We start from the raw sequence: 18,451 nt of genomic DNA, 5'->3' as shown, positions 1-18,451 counted from the left end.
TGGTTGGAGCTGTGCGGGGTCCAACCCTCTCCCTGTCCCCTCCCCAGGCTGCCAACTGGATCCAGGTGCCACCGTGGTCTGGGGACCCTGAGGATGAGGAGCTGCTGCGCCTCATCCCGGTGCTGGAGCAGCTGGGACAGGCGGTAGGACAAGGGGATGGGATGGGGAAAGGGACAGGAAAGGGGACAGGGGGATGGGGACATGGGGAAGGGGATGTGGGGATGGAGGGGGACAGGATGGGGACAAGGAGAAGGAGGTGTGGGGATGGGGACAGGGGATTTGGGGATGGAGATGGGAAAGGGACAGGCTGGGGACATGGGGATGGATGGGGACAGGAAGGGGAGGTGGGGATGGGGATAGGAAAATAACACAGGACATGGGGATGGGGACAGGGGGGATGGGGATGCAGGGATGGGGAAGGGGACTGGAAAGGGATGTGGGGATGGGAAGGGGATGTAGGAATGGGGATGGGAACATGGAGAAGGGGATGTGGGGACAGGGACATGGGGATGGGGACAGGAAAAGGACACAGGACATGGGGATGGGGACAGGAAGGGGACACAGGGCTGGGGATGGGGGACATGGGGAAGGGGACACGGGGACAGGAAGGGGACAGGCACTCTGGCACAGCCCGCCCCTACCCCGTCTGTCTCTCCCCGTGCAGGAGGACGTGCGCCCCGAGATCCAGCGGCACTTCCAGCCCCACCAGCTGCCCACTGAGGGTTAGGCCAGGATGGGGAGCACCTCCAGGAGAGGCCTGGACAAGCTGTGCTCGGGGGCATCCAGCCCCTCATCCTACAGACCTGGGCTGGGGGGCTGTGCCAGGGCTCTCCCTTGGTGTTTGCAGGGGTCCCAGCTCATCCTGGGGGTGCCCCCGAGGAGAGCCCCTGCCCCTGGAGACAAACTCCATCGTGGCTCCCTCCTCCCCCTGCTCTGGAAGGTCCAGCCAAGGTTCTCACGGGTCACTCATTATAAGCTTTGGAGAAATGTCTGGCTCTGCCTTAATTCCCAAAACTCTTCAGCTGAACAAACACACAGTGCTGGGGAGGGGGGGGACACAAACCGCACCTCCCCAGCGTCCTGGGGCAGCCCAGGGTGCTGGCACGGGGCCTGTGCCATCTGTGCCCAGTGCCACCGGTGCCATGTGCTGGGGCACAGCTGCCACTGTGCCAGTCCCCGTGGGACAGAGTGGCTGGGGGTGCAGGACCCCTTTTAAGGCCTAAATCTGCTGGTGAGCAGGAGCTGGGGACTCTGGAGGGGTTCTGGGCTGGACTGGAGGCCTCGGCTGCCTCTGCTGTGCCGGAAGCCACCCGGGTGCAGCTGTTTGGGGACACGTCACAGCTCGTCCCTCTGCGCCTGGGAAAGGGCACGGGGCTCTGTCCCCCCGGCAATGTCCCTGTCCCCAGGGGTGTGGGAGGAGCCGCCACCACTGTCCCCTCGCACAGCTGGGAAGGGGAATCCATCACTGTCCCCTCACAGGCGCTGCCGGGAAGGGGAATCACCCTTGGAAAGGAAAGGCAACAACGGGTTTATTCGGGAAGGCAGGAAGCATCCCTGCCCTGTCCCTGGTGTCACACTGTCCTCCTGGCCCGGGGACAGCACAGGGCACCTTTGCCAGCACGGAAACCCACCCTGTAGGTGGGGTAGAGCACCCCTGCCAGAACCAGGCTGCTGCAGGCCAGGACAGTGACAACCACCAGGTCCCTGCGCAGCCTGGCCGGGCTGGGCGAGCCCTCTGCGGGCTCCTGGCACGTGTGGGTGATGTCCTGGAAGGTGTGGCCCGAGGGACAGGACGTGCAGTTGTTGGCCCAGGAGCCCTGGCAGGTGTAGCAGGAGGGGTGGCAGCTGGCACACACCAGGGCAGCGCCCCTGGGGCTGGCACTGCGGCTCCGGCCGTAGTAGCGCGGGGGGCAGTAGGACAGGCAGGAGCCGTGGTGGATGTACAGGGAGCTGCCACAGTCTGTGGACAGAGGCTGGGGTGAGGCCCTGGGGAGCAGAGCGATGTCATTGTCCCCACAAAGCCTCGCTCACCCTCACAGGCTCCCTGCTTGTCCCTCCTGAGGCACTCGTCGGTGGCAGTGGCTGCGGAGCACCGGGCTGGCATGTCCTCATCTGTGCCATGCAGGTGCAGGATGAAGGTGGTCAGCTGGCCTGGGCACAAGGAGGGACAGGGGTCTGCCAGGTGAGGGACATGGGGCTGGAGCTTTGGGGACAGGAGGGACAGGGGGCTGCCAGGTGAGGGATATGGGACTGGAAGCTTTGGGGGACAGGGGACAAGAGGGACAGGAGGGGCTGCCAGGTGAGGGATATGGGACTGGAAACTTTGGGGGACAGGAGGGACATGGGGCTGGAAGCTTTGGGGGCTGGGGACAGGAGGGACAGGGAGCTGCCAGGTGAGGGATATGGGACTGGAAACTTTGGGGGACAGGAGGGGCTGCCAGGTGAGAGATATGGGGCTGGAAGTTTTGGGGTCTGGGGACAGGAGGGACATGGGGCTGGAAGCTTTGGGGGCTGGGGACAGGGGGATGCCAGGTGAAGGATATGGGGCTGGAAGCTTTGGGGGACAGGAGGGACAGGGGGCTGGAAGCTTTGGGGTCTGGGGACAGGAGGGACATGGGGCTGAAAGCTTTGGGGGCTGGGGACAGGAGGGGCTGCCAGGTGAGGGATATGGGCCTGGAAGCTTTGGGGGCTGGGGACAGGAGGGACAGGGGCCTGCCAGGTGAGGGATATGGGGCTAGAAGTTTTGGGGTTGTGTCCTGCTCCTGGCCCTGCGCTGGCCAAGGAAACCCTCAAAGCCAACACAGGAGGGCTCATGGCCAGGAAGGAGAAGCCAACAAATTTCCCATCCAAGGAGAGGGGGAAGGAAGAATGACCAAGCACATGGTGACCCCAGGAAAAATGGGGCACCCACCTGTGTTCTCAGCATCACCCCTGTTCTCCAGCTGCAGGGTCCAGATCCCCTTGGGGTTCTCATCCCAGAAGTGAGTGGACATGAAGGTCCAGTCCTGGTAGCCGTCCTGGCTGGTGTCGTAGGGGCTGGAGGAGGAGAGCAGAGCTGGGAGTGCCAGCCCAGGGCCCTGCAGGGGCAGGGGGTGACCTGAGGGGTCACCCTGTGCTCTGTCTGAGGGGACACTCCCCGTGGCAGGGGTCCTGAGGAGTTTTGGGCCCTTTTTGGGACTCTCCAGGCCCTGGGGTGGCCGTGGGAGCCCCGGTGCCCGCTCTGTCCTTACCGCACTGTCACCAGCGTGGACGTGGTGCCCATGGGGCTGCTCAGGGCCACCACCAGGTCCCCCCTGCGGCTGTAGCTCAGCGACAGCTGCACCTGGACGTGCTCCAGGGAGCGGATGCTCTTGGAGCAGGAGGAGGCATCCGTGGAGATGACGAGCTTGGAGCTGATGTCCCTGACAAAGACAAGCTGCAGGTGAGGACATTCCCTCTCCTACGGCCTCCAAGCACAGCAGACTCACTTTTTTGTGTCCCTGTGCCTGTGAGAGGCTGGAGCTGGGGTCACTGTCCCTTACCTGGGGACCTGGATGGCCTGGACTGAGCACTTCTCCTGTGGCCGGGTCCCTGTCCACGTCATGGCCTCCTGCACCAGCAGCCCCGCGTCCAGCAGCCCATAGCCATAGTAGTGGCTCACTGGGACACAGGTGCCACCCAAAAAGGGACCCGTGAGCCCTCAGTGCCACCAGGGGCTGCTGGGAGGTGTTTGAGAGGCCGAGCCCTGCACTCACCCCTGCGCCCGACGCCGTTCTCGGCCCAGTCCTCTGCCTGCAGGTGAGCGGGTCTGGAGGCCCTGATGATCAGGTGCTGCAGGTCACGCCAGGTCAGGGCTGGGCTGGAAGCAAGGAGGGTGTGGACAGAGGTCTGGGTTGGTTCTTAAGGGGGAGATTTGGCTCTTGTGGGGTGGGTAGAGCGATTATCTGGGCCTGACCCCCCCCCCACAACCTCCTCCAGCACCAAAATGGGAGCAAAGAACTCCAGAGGACAGCACTCCCACAACTCTGCACCCCAACCTTCCTGCTTTCCCTCCCTTTTCTCCTCCCTGCTTGGGCCCCAGCTCTCCCTGGGCAGTGTCCCTGTGTCACCTACTTGGCCTCCAGTGCCAGGGCCACCATTCCTGCAGCCAGCGGGGCCGAGGCCGAGGTGCCCGTGTGCTTGTCTGTGCAGCGGTGGTGCAGGTCCGTGGTCACCTGGAGGGGACACAGGGGTGTTGAGGAAGATGGAACAGGAAAGCCTTATCAATATGATTGTCTGGCAAAAGATTTTGAGAATATGGAAACTATAAGTGAGATTGAAATGAAAGCAAGCTCTGAGATCTCTTAGTTACTGAACAACTGGAAAACAATGGTGTGGCTGGCTGAAGGTAATCTCCTTTTGATCAGACAATTCCCTCTGCTTGCAGACATGTCTAAGGGTCAGAGCAGACCCTACAGTTTGGCAGAAGGGGCCCAAAGAGGAGTTTTTAGGGTTTAAAATGTAACACAGTATGGTAATGTAATGATTCTTATAGGCTGTATGGAAATGCTGAGGGATTTGTATATTGTACTAGATTGGTTAGTGAGAATCAGAATATTCAACACAGGAGAAGATTTATTGTATTGTAACGGGAACTTCACTCTCTTACCCCTTTTACTCTCTCACCCTCTCATCCTCTCTCACCCTCTCTCCTCTCAGGCCTGCTCTGAGCTGTGGCTGCAGCTCCCAGCAGGACCCTGCACCCAGGCCCTTTGCAATGAACCCCAAGTTCCAAGACCAGAAGAAGATTTATTGTATTGTAATGGGAACCTCACCCTCTGATCCTCTCTTTTACTCTCTCATTCTCTCTTTACCACTCTCTTTATCACTCTCTCCCTCTTTGGGGCCTGCTCTGAGCTGTGGCTGGCAGCTCCCAGCAGGGTCCTGCAGCCAGGCCCTTTGCAATAAACCCCAAGTTCCATGACCTGGCTGCAGAGATCTTTCATCTCCATCTGTCCTGACTGTGCTACCCCTGACACTCCTACAGAGGGGTCTCAGGACTCCTTCCAATCAAACTCCCTGGGGTTGGGTACCTTCAATAAATTCTCCTTTCAGATCCCTCTGCGTTTTGGGGCTCTACACAGCCACCCAGCTCAGCAAGACTGTGACCAACCCATGCTGGCATCTTTGTCAGCCCCAGAGCTGCTGCTGTGACACTCACAATCTGCACCTTGCTGGTGGTCCTGCTGCTGTAGGTGGTGGTGAGGATGGCAGGGCAGCTCTCGCTGTAGAGGGGCCGGTGCCCGTCGCCCAGCACGCTGCCCACCGACACCGTGTAGATGCTGTTGGTGTACCCGTCGCAGTTGCAGTTGTCATAGTTGGTGCCACCATTGCCTGAGGCCCAGATGAAGATGGAGCCGAGCCCACCCCGTCCCTGTTGAAGAGCAGAGGGAGTGAGCAGGGTGTCCTCGTGTCCCTGTGTCCCCAAGGGCAGGGCTGGGCTTACTTGGACGACTCCTTTGTGGAAAGCTGGCCGCAGCCAGGACTCCAGGCCCATCCACCGTCCTGCCATCATCCTCAGGGCCCCAGCTGGCACTGTAGATGTGGATGTACTGGGGCTGCAGGCTCAGGGCCTGGGCCTCCACTATGTCCATGATGGAGCCGTCCAGCATCCTCACACCTGAGGGCAGGCACGGGGCAGCCGTGGCCGAGGGGTGGCAGCACCCAGGAAAGGTTGAGGCGGCTCCAAAGGGACAGGAGCCACGAGGGGACAGGAGCCACACACATGCCACCCCGAGGGCAAGGCCTGGGGACACCTTGCCAGGCCCCCCAGAGCTTTGAGCAGCTTTCACATGCCCCTGCCCTAAGGAGATCAGTCCCCCATGGGTCTGTGCCCTGCCATGTGTGCCCTGCCACGAGCCACTTCCCAAAGCTCCTCGTTAAGCCTTTTGTAATTAAGCCCAGGGAGATTTTAACCCCCTTTGCCACCCTCATTTCCACAGCAGAGTCTGAGCCTGCCCTGCTGGGTGCTGGGCTGAGCATCAAACCCCTGATGGGGGGGCAGCACCCACCCTGGGCACCCCTGTAATGCCCAGAGCATCCCTAAATGGTCAGCACCCACCCTGGGCACCCCTGTAAAGCCCAGAGCATCCTTATGTGGGGCAGCACCCACCCTGGGCACCCTATAAGGCCCAGAGCATCCCCAGGTGGGGCAGCATCCACCTTGCTACCCCAGTAAATCCCAGAGCATCCCCCCCTGGGCTCCTGCATCCCCAAATGGGGCAGCACCCACCCTGGGCACCCTGTAAAGCCCAGGGCATCCTCACATGGGGCAGCACCTACTCTGCCAACCCTATAAAGCCCAGAGCATCCCCCTCTGGGCTCCTGCATCCCCACACGAGGCTGGAGCTCATTTCCATCTTCCCTCCCATGGGACCAACCTCTCACCTCCGATTTTGGCGTTGTAGGCGACGCCTGCCCCACAGATGCCATTGTTGGCCACAGCTGCCACTTCCCCTGCACAGCGTGTCCCGTGCCTGGGGGGACGCAGAGTGACCCTGTGAGGGGTGGGGGGCCTGGGACGACCCCCCCCCTCAGTGCAGGACCCAGCACTCACCAGTTCTTGTCGCTGTCGCTGTATCGGGGCTGTGGATCGGGGTCGTTGCTGTTGAAGTCGTAACTTGCCAGCGGGTCCTGTTACACAGGGAGGCAGTGGCTGTCCCAAGGGCCCTGGCAGGGCTGTGACAGCTCGGCACAGGCGCCTGGCACCGAGCCTGCTGCTGGCACTGCCTGCCAGCCCCGGGGACAGCGGGGCCCCTTCGTGCCCCGAGCTGGAGCTGAACCCAGCCCTGAGAGGAAAGGGAACACCAGCAGGGGCTGGGGGAGCTGGGAAGGGGCTCAGAGGGAGGAAAGGGGGAGCAGAGGGGACCTTGTGGCTCTGCAAAACTCCTTGACAGGAGGGGACAGCCAGAGGAGTCAGCTGTGCTCTCAGGGACAACAGGACAAGAGGGAGCAGCCTCAGGGTGGGCCAGTGGGGACATCAGCAGGAATTTCCCCATGGAAAAGGTGCTCAGGCCTTGACAAGAGGGAACAGACTCAGGGTGGGACACCAGGAGGAATTTCTGCATGGAAAAGGTGCTCAGGCCTTGACAAGAGGGAACAGACTCAGGGTGGGACACCAGCAGGAATTTCCCCATGGAAAGGGTGGCCCAGGGAGCAGCCTCAGGGTCTGCCTGGTGGGGATATCAGCAGGAATTTCTGCATGGAAAAGGTGCTCAGGCCTTGACAAGAGGGAGCAGACTCAGGGTGGGACACCAGGAGGAATTTCTGCATGGAAAAGGTGCTCAGGCCTTGACAAGAGGGAGCAGACTCAGGGTGGGACACCAGCAGGAATTTCCCCATGGAAAGGATGCCCAGGGAACAGCCTCAGAGTGGGCCAGTGGGGATATCAGCAGGAATTTCCCCATGGAAAGGAGCTCAGGCCTTGACAAGAGGGAGCAGACTCAGGGTGGGACACCAGCAGGAATTTCCCCGTGGAAAGGGTGGCCCAGGCAGGTTTGGAGTGCCCACCCCTGGAAGGGCTGGAGGTGGCACTCAGTGCTCTGGGCTGGTGACCTGGCACAGGTTGCACTCTGTGATCCTGAATCCCTTTCCCACCCTCAGTGGCTCTGGGGTTCTGCACAAAGGGGTGAAAGCAGCACAGCTTTGCTGTTCCCCTGACAGAGCCCTGTCACCTGAGGGTGACCCTCGCTGGCCACACAGCCCCAGGAGAGCAGCCAGGAGCCACGGGAAGGGTTGGTTGTGTTCCACACCCCCAGAATTTCCTTCCCTTCCTTTCCCTGTGCAGCACAGGAGGCTTTACCAGCTGTACTGGCTTTGCAGCTTGCTGTAATTACACCAATTTGGGGGCTCCAGAGCGTGCACAAGTCCAAACATTTCCTCCTCAGTGTGAGATTGCACTGAGGGAGGCTCCAAACCTTGGATCCAGCCCTGGAGAGGCTGAATTCCCTCTGCACAGTGCCAGGGTGAAGGAATTGACCCTCTGAGCTTTCTCTGCATAATTCCAGGGCTGGGGTGAAGGAATTGAACCCCCAAGCTCTCTCTGCACAGTGCCAGGATGAAGGAATTGACTCCCTGAGCTCCCTCTGCACAAAGCCAGGGATGGGATGAAGGAATTGACCCCTCAAACTCCCTCCTCACAGTTCCAGGGATGGGATGAAGGAATTGACCCCTCAAACTCCTTCCTCACAGTTCTAGGGATGGGATGAAGGAATTGACCCCTCAAACTCCTTCCTCACAGCTCCAGGGATGGGATGAAGGAATTGACCCCTCAAACTCCCTCCTCACAGTTCCAGGGATGGGATGAAGGAATTGACCCCTCAAACTCCTTCCTCACAGTTCCAGGGATGGGATGAAGGAATTGACCCCTCAAACTCCTTCCTTGCAGTTCCAGGGATGGGATGAGGAATTGACCCCTCAAACTCCTTCCTCACAGTTCCAGGGATGGGATGAAGGAATTGACCCCTCAAACTCCCTCCTCACAGTGCTAGGGATGGGATGAAGGCTTTCCCCCCTTCCCAGTTCCCTGGACACCCCCATATTTACGTAGTTGGCAGCCAGGTCGGGATGATCCTTCTCCAGCCCATCATCCAGCACAGTCAGCACCACCCCCAGCCCCGTGTAGCCTCTGCTCCACGCCGTGAGGATGTTCAGGTCAGGGTGGATGTCGTTGTTCTGGAAAAACAGATTAGATTTGATTGGCAGGGGTCACCTCAGAGCCCTGCTGCCTCATCACTGCCGGTGTTAGATGGCTTTGTGGCCTGAGAAGGGCATTGCCAGGGGCAGGGAGGGATCCTGCCCCTCTGCCCAGCCCGAGGCACCTCTGGGGTGCTGTGGATGTGGAGTGGGTCCAGTGGAGGGTCACAAGGGTGAGGATGGGGTTGGAGCATCCTGACAAAGAAAAGCTGAGGGAGCTGGGGGTGCTCGGCCTTGAGAGGGGCCCTGGGTGTCCCTGTGTGCAGAAATGGCACCAGAGGAACCAGGGCAGGGACTGGTCCCAGAAATTCCCCCTGCACAGAAGGAAGAACTTCATCGGTGTGCAGTGAACAGAGACCAGAGGGGCTGTGGGCTCTCTCCCACTGTGGATGTCCCAGAACAACCCAGAGCAATCCTGTGCCCTCTGGGATGGTGCCCAGCAGGGAGGTGGCACTGGATGCACCGCTGCTCTCCTCCATGCCGTGACTGGGGTGGGGATGAGGAGGGGAAGGAGCCCATTCTCACCATGTACCACTGCTTGGGGAACCAGGGATCCGTGGGCACCACGCTGGAGCGTGGCACACCCTGGGCACCTCTCCTGGAGCGCCTCTTCAGCGTCTGCTGCTCAAACCACAGCACCTGGGCACGGAGCAGCGCTGTGGGTGCCAGGCAGGGCCTGCCACAGCTGTGCCCCGGCTCCCTGTGTCCTGCTCTGTCACAGACATCTTTGATGAGAAATCCTTTCCTTAGGATTCCTCCTCCTGAAAAGCTGAGAGGCCTCAGGAACAAAATGTAAACATTGATTATCTGCTGCTGTGGAGTGCAACAGGTAGAGTTTTGATTAGCCTATGTTGGTTGTTTCTAATTAATGGCCGGTCACAGTGAGCTGGCTCAGACAGAGAATCCATGCCACAAATCTTTGTATCATTCTTTCCTATTCTATTCTTAGCTAGCCTTCTGATGAAACCTTTTCTTCTATTCTTTTAGTATAGTTTCAATGTAGTACATATCATAAAATAATAAATCAACCCTTCTGAAACATGAAGTCGTCTCTTCCCTCAGCCTGAGACCCCTGTGAGCACCATCACACTCCTCCTCCCTACCTGGGGGGTCCCTGGAGAGCCGCATGTGCCACCCCCAGTGCCTGCTCAGGGCTCTCTGCCTGGTGCCACGGTGGCTGAAGTGGTAGAAGGGCTCTCCCTCCATCACCTGCGGGCACAAAGAGCCGCTCTGAGCTTTGCCAGGGGCAGCTGTGGAGGTCAGGATGGCAAATTCAACACTGCGGTGCAGGACAGGCAGAAAGTGTCACTTGGGGGGACAGAATGGAGTCCTGGGGAGGGGCTGGGTGTCCTCTGCATGCTCAGAGGCCGTTTGCTCTGAGGTGTGGGGGATGCTGGCACAGGATTCCCAAATTCCAGGACGTGTTTGAGAGGAAATGTTGGACGGGGCTCGGAGCAATGTGGCCTAATGAACGATATCCCTGCCCATGGACAAGCGAAGGGGACAAAGTGGTTGCACAGGGCGGGTATGAGCGAGAAGATCGGACCAGGGGCACAGGGGGTGAGTTGGGCCAGGGGCCACACGGGGCGAGCTGGGCCCGCCCAGGCCGCACCTGACCCAGGTAGAGCAGCCCGTGCCGGCGGGCCAAGTCCCGAGCGTCCCGCAGCCCCGCCGCCACCCGCACAGCCCAGCTGCTCAGGTAGACGCGGGGGGGGCCTGGCGGGGCCCGGAGAGGCGCTGGCGGCCACCACGAGCAGCGCCACCAGCACCGGGAACAGCGACAGCGCCAGCGCCGGGCCGGGCCCGGGCCGAGCCGCCATGAGGCCACTGCGCGCGTTGCCATGGCAGCGGCGTCCGCCCCGCCCCCCGCACGGCCTCGCCTCATTGGCCCTCCTCGACCCCCGCCCCGCCTTCCCATTGGCCACGCCTTCCGGTTTGCACCGCCCATCTGCCGCTGGCCACGCCCCCCCCCGCCGCGCTGACCGGGGCCGGGGTCGGGGTCGGGGTCGGACCGGGGCCGCTCCAGCTCCCGCATCGCCGCCATGGCCGCCCTGCAGCAGCGCCTGGAGCGCTTCCTCCACAGCCCCGGCCCGATCGGCGACCTGCTGGCGCATCTGGAAGCCCGCACCGGCGTCCAACGGCTCTACCCTGGCCTCAGGGTGCGACCGTTACCGCGGGGCCTCCCCCGGTTCTCCCGTTCTGCCCCGTACGGTGGGGCGCCGTGGCGGCTGCTCGCCGTGGCTCTGGGCTCAGCATGGAGTGGGCAGGCAGGACTGCCCTGTTTTGGGTGCGGAGCGGGGCCGGGCTGGGAGGGGGTGCCGGGGGTGACATCGCTGTCACCGCGCTGCCCCCTCCTTGCCAGGCACCAAATCCCCAAATCCTAAAGGCAGCAGGGTCCGAGTGTCAGAGAGACCCTCGAGACCCCTGCCTCTGACGGGGGGTCCCCATTCTGCGTGAAAGCCCCAGATTGTGGTGGGTCAGATGGGGCACTGGGGATGGGAGTTTGTCCCCGTGTCCCACCGTGGGGACCGTGGGCACCCGGCCTTTACCCGGATCCCTGTTGTTCATTAATGAGGAGCCAGCCGGATTCTCCCCGGGGATCCTCTCCCCTGACCCTCGGCCCTGTGCCCTCTCTGCCAACTTGAACCGGCCTCATCCCCGCCCTCCATATCGAGATTTCATATCAAACCTCCCGGGAGGGCTCAGGCTTCCCTGTTTGCTGTGTCCCTCCTTGGGAGCCTTTGGCCTCCAGGTGTGATTTCCTGGCCCTTCACCTGCAGCAGGGCTGGTGCTCCCACTCTGAGGGGAAGAGTGTCCGTGGAGGAGCACGAGCTGCTGTGCAGGTTGGGTTTGGATGTGGTGCCACTCAAGCAAAACAATCCTGGGGATTTGGTAAGGCTCAGGTGTAATGGTAGAACAAGAGTGGACACACCAAAAAGGAATGGTTCTGCATTCTGGATCCCTGTCCTGGAATGGAGAAGTTCATTAGTTCATTGTTTAGTTCAATGTTGCTGAACTAAAATTCCCAATTTCTCCCTCTCATAGCTCTGGAGCAATCCCTAATTTGTGTTTGAACCTTGGGCTGGGGTTTGGAGCAACCTCTGGGCAGCACCACTCCAACTTCTCCCCCAGCAAAGCCTCTCCCTGGGCTTTTGCTGTTACATAAATTTCTCTGGGGCTTCAAATCCTGCGAAATCCCTTCTAAGGCTCTTGGGGAGTGAAACCCAGCACTGCCTGGACCTGCCTGCCCTGCTCGGAGGGCGGTTTGGGATCGCTCCAAAGCCGCGCTGCTCCTGCCCGTCTCCGTGCTGCGGGTGCCCGGATCGGGGCCGCATTACTTTATAACTAATAAATTCCTGCCCAGGAATGCTGCAGCGAGCAGAGCTGGGATTATCCTCCCTCCGAGCCCGACAAGGACTTTAATTCACCCACACAGGTTAATTCCCAGCTGGCTTGCTGCTGCTGCGGAGTTTGTTCATGTGCCGGGCTGCACAAATCGCTCCATCCCAAATATCCCTGAAGTTTTCCTGATGCGAGCAGGGCTCTGTGGCGCTTTCCACCCCAAAACCTCCCTGTCCCACCTTCCCCGGCCTCCAGCGAGCGCTGGGCAGGTTCCACCATTAGGCTGCGGCTCGCATTTAATTAATTGAGCGATCTAATTGAGCGGCAGCAGCAGGGCAGCGGGGTTGCATTGCCGCTCCCAGGGCAGCCAAGCCTTGCTGCGGCGGCGGGAGGAGCCCGATCCGGCAGCGGGGCTCGTCCTTGAGCCGCGGCTCGCTCGGGGAACGCCGAGCGGGGGAGACGAGCGGAGCCTTGACTTTGGACCATGGGTGTGTCGTCAGCGTCTCCGGTTCCTGCCGCGCTGGCCCCGCTCCAAGGGCCGAGAGCGCGGCGAGGTTGGGCTGGTAAAAGTCCCCTCCGAGCCAGGGGAGGGGACAGACGGTGACAGGAGCGGCTCACGGGTGCCCCGGGGAGGAGCAGGCTCCGCCACGTGCCCCGTCCCACCGAGCATCTGAATTAACGGGGGGGTGGTCGTTACCTGTGGCCATGTTCACCGGGGTTTTCAGGTGAGGGAAGAGACGGGAATGTTGGCTCCATGTTTCAGAAGGCTTGGTTTATTATTTTATGATATACATACATTAAAAGTATACTGAAAAGAATAGAAGGAAAGGTTTCATCTCAGAAGGCTGGCTAAGAATGGAATGGAATAGAATAGAATAGAATAGAATAGAATAGAATAGAATAGAATAGAATAGAATAGAATAGAATAGAATAGAATAGAATAGAATAGAATAGAATAGAAAAGAATGATAACAAAGGTTTGTGGCATGGATTCTCTGTCTGAGCCAGCTCACTGTGACTGGCCATTAATTAGAAACAACCAACATAGGCTAATCAAAACTCTACCTGTTGCACTCCACAGCAGCAGATAATCAATGTTTACATTTTGTTCCTGAGGCCTCCCAGCTTCCTCAGGAGGAAAAATCCTAAGAAAGGATTTTTCATCAAAGATGTCTGCGACAGTTACCCCCCTGCCACGCCCCATTCCCATTCTCTGGGTTGAGAATCCCACTCAGGAGACCCAGCTCAGGGGTCTCCCGTGGTGGCAGCAGGCTCCAGACTGTCCCCTGTCCCCGCAGGCTCCGTGACTTTCCTGGGGCTCTACCTCATGTTCGGCTACGGCGCTTCCCTGCTCTGCAACATCATCGGCTTCGTCTACCCCGCCTACGTCTCGTAAGTACCTGGCCCACACCTGGAGAGCGCTGCCCGCCCTTGGCTGAGGGTCTGCCTGCTCACTCGAGAGGCAATGATGGCTGGGAAGCTCTTGAGACCTTCCTGGAAACGCTGGGACCGTGCCAGTGCAGTGGGCAGGTTCCCTATGGGGTGTGGAGGGTTTGGGGAGGTGATCAGCCCAGGGCTGAAGCAGCTGTGTCCTTCCTTTCCTTCTTGCCTTTCCTTCTTCCTTTCCTTCTTCCTTTCCTTCTCTTCTTCCTCTCCTTCTTCCTCTCCTTCTTCCTCTCCTTCTTCCTCTCCTTCTCCTTTCCTTTCCTTTCCTTTCCTTTCCTTTCCTTTCCTTTCCTTTCCTTTCCTTTCCTTTCCTTTCCTTTCCTTTCCTTCCTTTCCTTTCCTTTCCTTTCCTTTCCTTTCCTTTCCTTTCCTTTCCTTTCCTTTCCTTTCCTCCCCTTTCCTCCCCTTTCCTCCCCTTTCCTCCCCTTTCCTTTCCCCATTTCCCTTTTCCTTTTTCCTTCCACAGCATCAAGGCCATCGAGAGCAGCAGCAAGGAGGATGACACCATGTGGCTCACGTACTGGGTGGTCTACGGCGTTTTCAGCATCGCCGAGTTCTTCTCCGACCTTTTCCTCTACTGGTTCCCCTTCTACTACGCTGGGAAGGTAACGCTGAGCTCCTCCCCTGCCGAGGCTGTCCCGGGCTCCTCCCATGCCAGGGCTGGACGGGAGGAGCTGGGTGTGCTGGGCTCTGGTGGGTGGTGATGCCCAAAGAGGCTCCCTGGAACAGAGTTAGGTTAACAGAGTTAAAGGAATTAAGTAGGGATTTATTAAAAGGGTTCACCTTGGGCAGTGTAAGAACCCAGCCAAGGCTACACCCAAGCTGGATGGCGGGTCGTGAGTTTTCACACTTTTATAAGTTTTGGTCTGTTTCCATATTGGGGTTAATTGTTCAATCACAGCTCCAGGTTGTGCCGTCCCACCCTCCCAGATTGCTCCCTGTTGTTTGCACTTTTTGGGCCTGAGTTGCAGTGCTGTCCTTGGTTCTGGGACTGCAAAAGGATTTTGTGTGACTGAGCTGTGAGGAGAACTTGCTTTAAATGAAGTTCAGAGTTACAAACTAGTACAGAATGTGGAAAATATGAAAGCTAAAACTCGAAGCATCAGAGGGGCCGCACCCAGCCCGGATCTGGGATCTCCAGTGAGCTGGGGGTCCCTGGAGCGCTGAGCCCCCCCTGTGCCCGCAGTGCCTGTTCCTGGTGTGGTGCATGGCCCGGTGCCCTGGAACGGCTCCCAGCTCATCTACCACAGCGTCATCCGACCCTTCTTCCTCAAGCACCACCAAGCCGTGGACAACATGATGGGTGGCATCGGCACCAGGGCCCTGGACGCGGCCTCCAGTGTCACCCGAGAAGGTGACTCCTCTCCCCCTGTCCCCTCCACCTGCTCCGTGCCCAGGTTTGCCCAGCTCAGGGGCGCTGGGCAGCTCGTTAATGTTAATTAACCGCGAGTGATTGTTTCTGGGTGCTCGAGGGGTCACGGTGCCCTCTCTAACCTCTCTCTCCTCCCTGTGCTGCACGGTGCAGTCCTGCACACTCTGGCCAAGAGCAGAGCCCGGCTGGCGGCCGGGGTGGCCCCGCAGCCCAGCCTGCCCGTAGGTACCGAGCCGCGGGGGCCGGGCCGAGCCCCGTGTCCGCCGCGGCACCGCCCGAACCGCTCTGCTCCGGTAGCACCGGCCCGTTCTCCCGGGGCGTGGGTAGAGCAGGCGCTTCCCTCCCGCTTCTCCATAGCCAGACGCCATCCGTGTGTCCATCCGTGTGTCCATCCCTGTGCCCAAGTGTCCCTTTAGCGCTGCTGCCGAGCTGGGGCTCCCCTCCGGAGCCCCCCGGGTGCTGTGACCGCCGTGCTCAGCGGGACCGGGAGGGAGCGGGACGGTGATGCGGGGAACCGGCCGGACACCGGGAACGGGCATTAACGGCGTCCGTGTCTCCGCAGGCGTCAGAGCATCCCTGAACCTGGCAGAGAAGGCGAAGTAAGAGTGGCACCGGAGCCACTGGTACCGGCACCACAGCTCCGGTACTGGGATCAGTACCGGCACCATGCTTTCAGTACTGGTACCGGCATCCTCCGTTCTGGCACCGAAGTCCCCCATGCCGGCACTACAGACGCCGGTACCGGCACCATGCTCCCGGTATTGCTACCGGCATCCTCCGTTCTGGCACCGAAATCCCCGATACAGACGCCGGTACCGGCACCATGCTCCCGGTATTGCTACCGGCATCCTCCGTTGTGGCACCGAAATCCCCCGTACAGACGCCGGTACCGGCCCCGTGGCCCTGCTGACGGTACCGGCCAGCCCGGGCCGTTCCCGCCCGGGATCCCGAGTTCCTGCAGCCCGAGTGTGTTGTACCCCAGCCCCCCAATAAACCCCGGTGCCCCCCGAGCGCCGCGTGTTCCGCGACCCCGCGCGGCGCCTTTAAGAGCGAAAGGGGGCGGAGCCTTTGGTGGAGGGGCGGGGCTTGTCTGATGACGTGTCCGGAAGTGCGGCCGGCATAGAGGGGTCGGTCTGTCCGTCCGTCTGTCGGTCCGTGTGCGGTCCGAGGTGTCGGTCTGTCCGGTGGGGGGAACAGGGGGCTCTGTCTGTGTGTGCGGGGGGCGGAGGGGGCCGGTTTATCTGTGCGGGGCTCTGTCTGTCTGTCTGTCTGTCCGTCCAGCGGCGGGGGTGGCGTCTGTCCGTCTGTCTGTCCGTTGGAAGGGCGGGGTGAGGGAGTCCGTCTGGGGGGGGGGGAAGGGAGTCGGTCTGTCTGGGGAAGTGGGGCAGCGCAGGGGATCTGTGTGTCTTGTTTGGGAGGCAGGCAGGTGTCCGTCCGTCCGTCCGTCTGTCTGCCTGTCCGGAGGGGAAGGTGGGGAGGGGGTTTCTATTTGTTCTGTTTGGGGGGGAGCTCTGCCTGCTGCGGGCAGTCTGTCCGTCTGTCTGTCCAAAGGGCAGCACAGGGGGTCGGTCTGTCCGTCTTGGGTGGGGGGGGGATAGAAAAGGAGAGCTGTCTGTCTGTCTGTCTGTCTGTCCGGAGGTGAAGATGGGGGTGTTTCTGTTTGTCCATCCGGGAGTACAGTGAGGGGGCTCTGCCTGCTGCGGGGAGTCTGTCTGTCTGTCCAAAGGGCAGCACTGGGGGTCTGTCCGTCTTGAGGGGATAGAAAAGGGGAGCTGTCTGTCTGTCTGTCTGTCCGTCCGGAGTGGCAGCGCCCTCACCTCCCCCCCACCCCTCCCCGTTCCGCAGCCCCTCCCCACATGAGCCTCCCCCGGGATGAGCTCCAAGGCCAAGCGGGTGCTGCCCACCCGCCCTGAGCCCCCCAGCGCCGAGCAGATCCTGGCGGACGTGCAGGGCACGCTGCCCTCCGACCCCGTGTTCGTCCTGCCCGCCGAGCCCCCCCTGGACCCCCCAGGCCCCGCTCCAGGTGAGCCCTCGCTGGGGAATGGGGGGCGTGGGGACCCTCTGAGCCCCCCAGGTGAGCCCTCGATGGGGAATAGGGGGCGTGGGGACCCTCTGAGCCCCCCCAGGTGAGCCCTCGATGGGGAATAGGGGGCGTGGGGACCCTCTGAGCCCCCCCAGGTGAGCCCTCGATGGGGAATAGGGGGCGTGGGGACCCTCTGAGCCCCCCTAGGTGAGCCCTCGCTGGGGAATGGGGGGACATGGGGACCCTCTGAGCCCCCCAGGTGAGCCCTCGATGGGGAATGGGGGGACATGGGGACCCTCTGAGCCCCCCAGGTGAGCCCTCGATGGGGAATGGGGGGACATGGGGACCCTCTGAGCCCCCCCAGGTGAGCCCTCGATGGGGAATGGGGGGACATGGGGACCCTCTGAGCCCCCCAGGTGAGCCCTCGATGGGGAATGGGGGGCGTGGGGACCCTCTGAGCCCCCCAGGTGAGCCCTCGATGGGGAATGAGGGCACATGGGGACCCCCCCAGCCCCGCTGAGCCCCGGCTCTGCCCCCGCCAGGCTGCCCCGAGCCCGCGGCCGAGGAGCGGGAGCGGCTGTACCGGCAGATCCGCTCCTACGTGGGGATGAACCAGCGGCTGCAGCAGTCCCGGGAGCAGCTGCGGGAGCGGCGCCGGGAGCTGCAGAGGGTCGGGGAGGCGCTGCAGCGCGGCATTGCTGAGATGAGGCAGAAAGCGTTCTGAGGGACCGTGCTGGGCGCCTCCACGCTGTGGTTTCACCTTCCCAACGCCGTTTGCGTCGCGAAAATCCGGATTTGGCAGCACAGCCCCAGTGAGCTTTTCCCAGGGAATACCGTGATCTGCCAGACCGGCACGGTGGCACCTTCCCGGTGCTGCGACAACGGCCTGCACCCCTCCTTGTGCCCCCGAACCGGCTGCCATGTCCCTCGTGGGTGCCACATCCTCTCCTCCCTACGACTTTTCCCTCTGGTACTTCCCCGAGGATGACCCCATCGCCGAGCACATCGCCGAGCGCCTCAGGCAGGAGGGATTCCGGGGCTTCACCGAGCACCAGGACCGGGTGGCCGGGACCTCCGTCATCCTGACGGCCGTGGAGGCCATCGAGGCCAGCCGTGTGGCCATCCTGCTCCTCTCGGCCAAGTCGCTGCGTGACCGCTGGTGCCAGCGCGTGTCCCAGTGGAACCTGTTCCACAGCATCCAGCAGCAGCAGCAGCGCGGCCCCAGGGTGGTGCCCGTGTGCGTGGGGGTCAGCAGAGCCGAGGTGCCGCCGTTCCTGCAGCACCTGGTCCCGCTGGAATACACGAACGAGTTCTTCTTCCAGCGGCTGCTGGCCAGCCTGAGGTCCTGCCCAAGGAGCGGGGCCAGGAGGGTCCCGCCCAAGGGGACGAACTGAGGGGCCTCCATAAAGGGGGCTGGTTGGGGGGCCAGCACCGCCCCGTGGTGTGGAAAACTGCCCTGTTTTGCTAATAAAGGTGGTGGGAATGGGTCACCCAGCACAAATCTCACAAACCCCCATTTTTGGCAGCTGGAGGTGCTGCTTTTTGTCTGCTCTGAG

At 61.1% G+C, this 18,451-nt stretch overlaps 3 protein-coding genes across 7 annotated transcripts; 2 read left to right on the top strand and 1 right to left on the bottom strand.

The window, feature by feature from the left end:
- Window positions 1-1,512: 1,512 nt before the first annotated feature.
- PCSK4 (proprotein convertase subtilisin/kexin type 4) lies at window positions 1,513-10,756 on the bottom strand. The gene is given in 16 exon segments (XM_063161322.1): window positions 1,513-1,960; window positions 2,032-2,151; window positions 2,912-3,036; window positions 3,231-3,401; window positions 3,522-3,639; window positions 3,735-3,838; window positions 4,093-4,193; window positions 5,180-5,392; window positions 5,465-5,488; window positions 5,490-5,638; window positions 6,406-6,494; window positions 6,575-6,651; window positions 8,563-8,691; window positions 9,238-9,368; window positions 9,816-9,921; window positions 10,325-10,756. Coding segments are annotated over 16 exon segments (2,478 nt in total). The 3' UTR covers window positions 1,513-1,571.
- REEP6 (receptor accessory protein 6) lies at window positions 10,697-15,882 on the top strand. Its single transcript, XM_063161069.1, is given in 6 exon segments — window positions 10,697-10,860; window positions 13,344-13,446; window positions 13,967-14,105; window positions 14,687-14,708; window positions 14,711-14,854; window positions 15,435-15,882. Coding segments are annotated over 6 exon segments (555 nt in total). The 5' UTR covers window positions 10,697-10,754; the 3' UTR covers window positions 15,476-15,882.
- A 25-nt stretch (window positions 15,883-15,907) lies between these two features.
- Window positions 15,908-18,405, top strand: C7H19orf25 (chromosome 7 C19orf25 homolog). 5 transcript variants are annotated; one of them, XM_063161067.1, is made up of 3 exons: window positions 15,908-15,999; window positions 16,718-16,895; window positions 17,438-18,405. In XM_063161067.1, exons 2-3 carry the CDS (start codon window positions 16,745-16,747, stop codon window positions 17,617-17,619), a joined length of 333 nt encoding a protein of 110 aa, XP_063017137.1. In that variant the 5' UTR covers window positions 15,908-15,999; window positions 16,718-16,744; the 3' UTR covers window positions 17,620-18,405. The 5 variants fall into 5 exon arrangements, with proteins under 5 accessions (XP_063017137.1, XP_063017135.1, XP_063017136.1 ...); XM_063161065.1 differs by having other exon boundaries at window positions 15,954-16,047; XM_063161066.1 differs by having other exon boundaries at window positions 15,969-16,023.
- Window positions 18,406-18,451: the final 46 nt, after the last annotated feature.

The sequence above is a fragment of the Melospiza melodia genome, chromosome 7 (genome assembly GCF_035770615.1).
Source record: "Melospiza melodia melodia isolate bMelMel2 chromosome 7, bMelMel2.pri, whole genome shotgun sequence".
Lineage (NCBI taxonomy): Eukaryota > Metazoa > Chordata > Aves > Passeriformes > Passerellidae > Melospiza > Melospiza melodia.
This window is presented reverse-complemented; position numbering and strand designations above follow the sequence as displayed.

Bases quoted from the DNA above. Each gene is read 5' to 3' on its own strand.
- C7H19orf25 (XM_063161067.1), top strand. From the start codon at position 16,745: ATGAGCTCCAAGGCCAAGCGGGTGCTGCCCACCCGCCCTGAGCCCCCC. The intron at 16,896-17,437 runs GTGAGCCCTCGC...TGCCCCCGCCAG, and splicing joins CCCCCCAGGCCCCGCTCCAG to GCTGCCCCGAGCCCGCGGCC.